Source organism: Myotis lucifugus, unplaced genomic scaffold (assembly GCF_000147115.1).
Source record: "Myotis lucifugus unplaced genomic scaffold, Myoluc2.0 scaffold_167, whole genome shotgun sequence".
NCBI classification, from domain to species: domain Eukaryota; kingdom Metazoa; phylum Chordata; class Mammalia; order Chiroptera; family Vespertilionidae; genus Myotis; species Myotis lucifugus.
In genome coordinates, this window is record NW_005871215.1 from 2,351,593 (window position 1) to 2,360,373 (window position 8,781).

General features: G+C 49.0%; 1 protein-coding gene across 1 annotated transcript in view; it reads left to right on the forward strand.

Annotated features, from left to right (window-relative positions):
* Positions 1-8,781, forward strand: part of LOC102424533 (tetraspanin-11) — a 54,924-nt gene that overhangs the window by 18,275 nt on the left and 27,868 nt on the right. Inside the window, 2 exon segments of the mRNA XM_014462050.2 lie at positions 3,594-3,692; positions 6,578-6,585. Coding sequence (XP_014317536.2) covers positions 3,594-3,692; positions 6,578-6,585 — 107 coding nt within the window.

Below are 8,781 nucleotides of genomic sequence, written 5' to 3' on the forward strand. Positions count from 1 at the left end.
AGGATCAGATTAAATGCCCCTCTCTGCCCCTCCACCCCCTCCCAACCCGGCAGAATTTATGCCACTTCCTCTGTGTTACCACGCGGCTATGAGCTCCTTAAGGATGAACTCCAACCTTCTAAGCACAGCTCCTGGCACAAGCTGGGGCCTCAGTGCATGCTTGTTGAATGAGTAAAGGATGAGAGTGGCCCACATGCCAACAGTGCTTTGTATTCATGTGCAATGTATGCAGTCAGTTCCCAAGCACTCCCCGCCTGCCCCACCCACCCCCCAACTCGGGCCACCCATCACCATGAAAGGACTCAGCCTGCTCTGCTCAACAACACATCTGGCCAGCTGGGCTCTTTCTGTATGTCCCTCATCCTCTCTGCACTGTGAGGCTCATTCAGTTCACTTGAGGTTGGGGCCGTAGAGGAGATGATAATGTCCAAGGCTCACAGCCCATGACGCTACATGTCCGGCCCTGATGAAAGTCCCGCAAATCCATCACTTCACCATGAAGGCATCTGCAGTTGCTTTTCTGAGATGGCCTATGGTGTGGGTCCCGACTGCCGTTCCCAGCCCCCAGCCTGCTGGCTGCCCTGAATCCCAGCTTTGTTCAGCAGTCAGAGCCTTGGCCTGAGGGGCCGGCGCCCTGAGGCTGCATTACCAGGCTGTGTGGGAAATCTTTGGCATTTCATCGGGAACTGTCCTAAATGTGATGCTCCACCCCTACCCGGCTCAGTTATGCCTGCTCAGAGGCAGAGGATAATTACATGCGAGGTCCTGCACGAGCAGAAGCAGAAGGGGCTTTGAAGAACACTGGTTCAGAGTGTGGTCCCCAGACCCCCGCATCAGCCGCCTTTGGGACTAGGCTGACCAGCCACCCAGTGTGCCCAAGATTATGCAGGCTTAACGTTGAAGGTCTTTTACTCAGAGAAATCCCTCCGTCCTGGGCAAATCAGACGGGCAGTTCAGACCCTGCCTAGGAATGACTTCCCAGGCTCCCACCTCAAGCCTAGAATCTGAAACCTTGAGGCTGGGGCTGAGTGATCTGTGTTTTAACAAGCCCTCCAGATAATTTTTTCACACCTAAAAATGTTATTTGTATTTTAAAAAATACTCATTTGTTTTTAAAAGCATTAAAGAGAGAAAGAGAAACAGAAGAGGTGTGGAGTAGCAAACATGCCCCTTAGCAGTGTCCATGGGAAGGTGCGATTTTTGGTTCTCTGGAATCCAATGGTGTGTTTATAAATGAAAAAAGACAGTTAAAGGTCCCCCAAAGCCCACGTTTGTACTATTACCCATACCCACCAAGAAAAAGGGCACCAGCAAAAGAGCTGAGATGACAAGAAAAGCCAAGAGTGCAGCCACTGGGAGATTGAGTACCTTGGCCCAGGTCACACCTCAAGGCCAGCTTTCAGACCCAAGCACCAGGCTCCACGCTGGCACTGACACTGACACTTCTGTGGAACCTCTGCCACCCAGCACAGGGCCCCGCATACCGTGGGGCGCAGGGGGGAAAGAGCGCTGAACAATGGGGGTAGGACACTGCTACCAACCGTTAGCCTGTGACTTCAGGGAGGTCGTTTAAAAATGTATGTCTTAACTCAGACGTGTTTACTTCTCGTTCCCTCGGCAGAGGCTGAAGTAAAGTGAGCCCGGCGGTTTCCCCTCACCCTGACACTCTGTGGTTCTATCTTCTCTACCACTAATGGCTGGGGTTTTACCATTAGAAATGTGTTTCTTTGTGTTACATCTTGTCTGAACTCCTTTTCAAAAAATACAGTTTTCCTTGAGCGGGCCCTGACCCCTTGGCTTGCAGGTCTAGAGAATGCTCCATGGCATGAGCCCAGTGGGCCCTGGTTGGAGGGGAGGGGCAGGCAAATGGAGGGGAGAATGCAAAGGGGAGAGGCTGGGCCCCAAACAGTCACTTCACTAATGGCCCCAGCGGCCCAGAGGAGCTCTGCTAGGCCTCCGCAGAAGGACCTTATAATAGCTCCCATTCCAGTCGCCTGGCTGACCCCATCTATCACCATTTTTTTTTAGACTTTTTTATAGGCTTCTTTTTTCTCCTTTTGTGTTTTTTTCCACCAGCCTGCGTCTCAGACTAAATTAGAGAAAAATGGGTTTTGTCTTTTTTTAACAAGAAGACTAAAGGTCTTAAATTACCTCTTCAAGGTCTGCAAATAGAAAGACCAAATAAGACAGCCACCTTTTCGTTTCTCCCTTCCCCTCTCCCTGTCCCAGGAGCCCTGGAGCTTGAAATAAGAGGCAGAGCGCTGGCTCAGGAGGAAGTGATCTGGGCTTAGCCAGCACCAGCCAAGGAGCAGGAGCAGGGTGGTGGCAAGGAGGGCCCGACAGAGGTGGGGAATGAGGGAAAAGAGATGGGAATGGGCCAAACCCATGCCCGTTGGTTCTAGAATAAAAGAGGTTCCCCAAAGGGAGATGGTTTCCTAAGGGGGCACTTCTCTGTGGGTGTGAGCGTGGGTGTGCAGGTGCTGGGAGAGGGGCCTGAGGAGAAGAGCAAGCCACTCAGGCTGTGGTTCAGACTTACTGAGAAGCAAACGGGATTCCCGGGCACAATGAATCTTCTCCACCTCTGTCACCGGTTGACGTCACAGCTTCCAGAGAGTCCATCAGTGGGCATGAGGGCAAGGAAAGGAAGCATGGTTCCGGGGCAAAGACTAGGAATTTTAGTGCTGGAGTCCTGGGTTCTGATCCCTGCTACATGTAATAATAATAGCTAACAGATATGCTAAACTCCTCTCATAGATTATCCCACTTAATCTTCAAAACAACCCTGCAATGTAGGTGTCATTACTATGCCCATTTACAGATGAGGACACCGAGGAATGGGAATTATCCAAAGTCACACACCTTATGGCAGACGCAGGTGTGATCTCAGGGAGTCAGACTCCAGAGCCCTTGTACTCTTCCTGCCAAAACACTAAGCCTGCCCACCTGCTTCCTCATTTGGAAAGTCGAGGTGCAGGGGACGATGGGGTGGACTGGGTAATTGTCAGGGGACGATGGGGTGGACTGGGTAATTGTCAGGGGAAGATGGGGTGGACTGGGTAATTGTCAGGGGACGATGGGGTGGACTGGGTAATTGTTAAAGTCCTTTCCAGCACAGATGCTGTGGTTTGGGGCTCATGCCTCACCCGTGCATGCAGAGATCCTACTCAAATGATGCAGAGTGCAGGATTCTGATGCAAAGCAGGTATAGGCTGTGTGTGTGTGTGTGTGTGTGTGTGTGTGTGTGTGTGTGTGTAAGACAAGTAAGCTTGTGTCCTGCAAACCTGATGAGACAGGGGAGAGAATAAGAACACAACAAGGCCAGCACAAAGTCTTTAGGAAGACTCATAGATTAGACCTGTGTCAAAAGGACAAAACCAAAATCTTGACAATTCTGCCCAACTCACCTCCATGTGTCAGTAGCCTTTGCATTTCCCTCCTCTTTGCTCCGGGCCTAACACCCATAGCCTCAGACTCCCCTGACCAGACAGGCTAGTCAGCCCTTTGAGGGGCACCTTGCCAAGGAGCTCTGGCTCTGGGAAGGACAAGATGGTGCCCTGTGCACCCCCAGCCCAGCACGTGTGTCTTCTTTGCAGGCCCAGCTACCATGGCCCATTACAAGGCTGAGCAAGATGACTGGCTGGTTGTCTACCTGAAGTATTTACTCTTTATCTTCAACTTCTTCTTCTGGGTAAGTGAATTCTGCACACACATACCCCTCCTGGCACCGGATGACTTAAGCTACCTTTTTTGTGTGTGAGTCACCACTCTGGGGTTGATTTCCTCCAAATCAAAGACCACCCATGGGCAAATTCTGCCTACTTGAAAGCAAATATGTACATTTGCTACTGAGGGGGAAGAAAGAATCCGGTCTGCAGGTTGGCATGGAGTCTGTACCACATGCCATCTGAATAAAGGAAGCATAAACATAACAATGAGCTTTGTGTTCCTGCTGGCTGTACAAAGGGTCCAGCTCTTTCTTCCCTGCTAGCTTGTACCAGTGCCTTGTGGGAAATGTGACTGCCTGAAATAATTGCCTGTTTTCCATCGAAGCCCATTTGCCTTCCGTGGCTCACAGTCTCGGGCCTGAGCAGAGAAACAGAAGTCCTGGGGGTCAGGGGCTGCCTCTGTGTGAGATGGGAATGGTCTCTATAGCGACTCCTCTCAGGAAACCCACCAGTGAGGTCTTCTAGGAGGGGAGTCTGTCCACTTGAAGCAATTATCAGGAAAGTCAGAAGCAGAGTACTGTTAGTTCCCAAAAATAGTCAGGCATGGAATAGATACCTTTTGTGTTACAGTCTCACTAAATTTGTAGAGGCAGAGTACTCAGAGTGCAGGCTTTGCCATCAGACGGACCTAGGCTCCCCTGTTACTAATGGTGTGGCCTTAGGCATGCCACTTACGTTGCCTGAGACTCCCCAGCTACAAAACAGGGATCATTTCTAACCTTTGAGCGTTTGTCAAAATCAAGACAACAATTCCAAAATGAAGTCACTTACGCTAAGCTCCACATCACCAAACTGAGACTTAATTACAGTGCTGGTCCTCCCAGAAATGGAATCTTAAACCAGTCAACCAGAAACCACCTGATCAGCACTAGTTAGATAATCTTCCTGATGGACCCCTGCCATCCCCTCAAAGAAAGTAACCTTGAAATGACTAACCTGCGTTTTTGTCTGGTATAACTTCCTTGTTCTGGCTCCCTTCTGCCTATAAAAGTCTTTCATCTTATAGACTTGGAGCTCCTTTCTATATGCTGCCTGATTTGAATTTATTTTTGCTCAAATAAACTCAAAAAGTTTAATATGCCTCAGTTTATCTTTTAATAGTTCATTTAGCAGATACCCTGAAATGGTATGTATTAAGTACTTAGCTCAGTCTCTGCACATAGAAGGCATTTGATAAACTCAATATTTCAGATATATTAGGTGTAGAAGGCCTAAAAACTCTACCAAATCAACCTGCCGATGAGGCAGGGCTGAGATGCCTGCTCACATGGGAAGGGGTACACCCCCTTGACAAAGTCCTAGAAAATCTCAGAAATGCAAAGGCAGAGATGGGATATGTCTCCATTTTTAGGTTCTTCCATTAAGATTACTAAAATTGGTTAAGATTGGGAAGGATCGCTGGTTTAGGATTGGTGGATACAGCAAGGCAAGGGTTCTGAAAGTCTTGGAGAGTAGACAGTCATTTGATGCTCTTAAAAAGTCAAACAACTTGATCTTTGTTTAAATAGTTTATTATGAAAAGTTCCTGAAATAAACTTATTTTATTTGCAACTTTTATCTTCCTAGGCAAGTGTTTCCTGGAATAGTGAAGTTGTGTTGATGAAAACAGTGGAATAATAGAGCCATGTTGATGTGATCAGTAAGCTGTGTGGGTGCAGATAGGTTCAATTCTCAGAGATAAATCCAATAGGGGTGGTTAGGATTCTCGATGAATGAGAATTATTTTTAAAGAATAAGTATGTTTTTCCTGATCATAAAAGTCTTATGTATCCCATACAAATAATCTCTAAAATACTGCAAAGTATAAATAAGAAAATCAAAATTGTCCATATCTCACTATGCTAGGGCTTTCATAATGAAGTACCATAAGCCAGGTGACTTTAGACAACAGAAATTTACACTCTCACAGCTCTGGAGGCCAGAAGTCCAAAATCAAGATGTCAGCAGGGCTGTGCTCCCTCTGAGACACTGGGTAGAATGTCTCCTTGACTCTTCCTGGCTTCTGGTGGTGGCTGGCAGTCCTTGGTGTTCCTTGGTACTCCTTGACTTGCAGCTACATCACTCTTCTTATCTCTGCTCTGTTCTTACATGTTGTTCCTGTGTCTTTGTCTTCACATGGCATTGTCTTCTTCATTAGGACCACCCTAATGACTTCATCATAAGTCTGCCAACTTTCTATTTCCAAAGGTCACATTCATAGATAGTAGGGTTAGGACTTCAACAAATTTTGGAGGGACACAAATCAACCCATAATACTCACCATCCCAGGAATGACCATTGTTGACATTCCCTCTAGACTTTGTCCTGATGAGGACAAGAGGTGGTGGGTAACCTGCACTATGGGAGGCACAGTGGGATAGGAACACCTGAAGAGAGTCAAGGGACAATGACAAGGTGAGGTCATTAATTGGATGGGGTTAAGAGGCAAGAGATGTTTAGAAAATGGGTTATATTATAGATGTTTATAACTCTTGGGTTGATAGTGGAGCTCTTCCTTGCAATGGAGACCAAATGGCAGGCCAGATGTAGGCTTGGTGAGTTTGAGTTGCCAGGGGACATCTGAACAGAGATGCTCATTGGGCAGTTAGCTCACGACTCTGGATCTCAGATGGGGATCATCCCCACCCAGACAGTGGTTGCAGCCATGGAAATGAGTGAGCAGCCCCTGGGAGAGCATGGATTCTGAGAAGACAGCAGAGGTAAGAGTGAGACATGGAGCATCCCAACTAGGCGGGGTGAGTCTAGGGTTGGCAATGATCCCCATTTGCCCTGAACTGAGGGGCTCCCAGCTGTGGGACTTCTGGCACTAAAACCAGGAGAGCTCATGCAAGCCATAACTAGAGGAGCTGGAGGAGGAGCAGTCTGAGAGGTGAGAAGAAAACCAGGAGAAAGAGTGTCATAGAAGCTGGAGATCAGGGAGGGTCAACTATGTTAAAGGCAAGGGACACATCAAGCATGTTAAGACCTAGAAAGTAGCTAATGGGTTTGGCCACACAGAGTATATTGGTGACTAGTGACAACACGCTCAGGAAAGTGGTAAGAACACTCTCAGGCGGAGGTCAAGGAGGTGGACACTCAGTGTAGACAACACCATTGGGCACGAGGAGAAGGGAGGGCTGTAGCTTAAGGGGCCCAAGACCTATTGTGAGGTGCTCAGCCAACGTCCTGCCTGTGCTGGGTCCCTGTAGGAGGGAACAGGCAGTAAACGCAGTGACCATCCTCAGGGTCCCTTCCAGCCATAGGGACTCAGAGTCTGCCTGTTGGTGTTTCACTCCTTTGGGACTGGTGAGGAGAAGGACGTGTGGGTGGAGCTCAGGCAGATGGGTAGCAGGCATGTTTCCAGGGCAGCTACCAGTGAGGGCAGCTTCCCCCATACAGCTCTCCCTGCTTCGAGTCAAAAATACCCCTGCCTGGGGCCTGGGTGGACGTGGACCAGCTTCCCAGGGACTCATTCAGCCAAGTCTCATTTTCCTTCTGGGGGATGGATGGTTTCTGAACGTCCAGTCCTCAGTCTCCCGTCCTGGGTTCCTGGCATCTGTGCCCTGGACCTGCTGTGATCTTCTCAGAAGTAGATATGGGCAGACTGCTGGCCCACGTTCTGCAGCGCACAAAGTCCCTGGGGTTTTACAAGAATTCCCCAGGATGGGCCTTGTCCATGAGGACCCTGCATCCCTCCCACAGGAGAAGGCTCCCTCCCAGAGTCCAGCTGCCGGTCCTCCCGACTGAGCCCCTCAAAGACACATAGCAATGCTAGCTTCTACATCTGCGGGTGCTGCCCTAGCCCCGCATGGTTCCCACCCTTCTGCCTTCTTCATATAATCGTAATGCACCTCAACAGGCAGGGTCACAGATAGCGCCCCTCCACTGTTCACCAGCGCCCTGCCCACCACCGCCTCTGCACAGATGCATGTGAGCCTGAACAGCGGAGGCCAGTTCTCCTGGCTCCTATGATAGGGGTGAACCCTCCAACTTCCTTTCTCCCCCAGCACAATGTTCATTTGCCGAATATGACCTTGCCCACTCTATGAAAACCCAGCACTGAGAGGCTAGGACAGTGGTCGGCAAACTGTGGCTCGGCAAACTGCGGCTCTCGAGCCACATGCGGCTCTTTGGCCCCTTGAATGTGGCTCTTCCACAAAATACTGACTTCTGCGCATGGGCCACAAAGTTTCAATCGCACTGTACATGCACACCCGCACGTGGTATTTTGTGGAAGAGCCACACTCAAGGGGCCAAAGAGCCGCATGTGGCTCACGAGCCGCAGTTTGCCGACCATGGGGCTAGGAAGCCCTGGGTTTTCTTCCGTGGTTGATGCCCAGCATTTGTGAGGCTCTGCTGGAAAAGACCTCCCATGGCTGTCTCATGTGATGCTCACATCAACCCTGAGAGTCGGGGTCACTATTATCCTCATTTCACAGGCAGGGAGCAGGCTCACCCAGTTCAGAACTTGCCCAGGGTACCATCGTGGTGCTAAGCAGAGCTAGTGCTGACAACCAGGTGTTCTGGTCACTAATAATGACAATTTAAAAGTCCTTTCTGCAATGTTTACTAAGCGTGTACTAAGTGCCAGCACTGTTCTAGGCACGGGGAAACATCAGTGGAGAGAGTCCAGCTGTCACGGCTCACTGTTGTAGGCTTCCTCTGTGCTTGTCTTTCCACTTGCATCATCCCATTTACCCTCCCAGCACCTCGACGCTGTGAGCAGCTCTGTTAGAGCCCCATTCCACAGAGTGGAAAGCCCTTTGCCCAAAGTCCCAGAGCTGGACCCCAGCTCTATCTGAAACTTGAATATTAGAAATAAATTCCTTGCTTAAGCCACCCAGTTATGGTATTTTATTATGGCAACCTGGTGGACTATAAAACATTTGGCAAATCACTTAATTTGAGCCTCACCTTTTTCATAAATTTAATAGGAATGTCAATACCTGTAAGAATCAAAGATTAATATTTAGAAAAACAATTAGCCCAGTTTCTGGTACATACTTGGTGCTAACTATATGCCCAATTGTTACAATTAGACTAAGGAGCGTGCCTCATCCTACGGTTTAAGACTTTG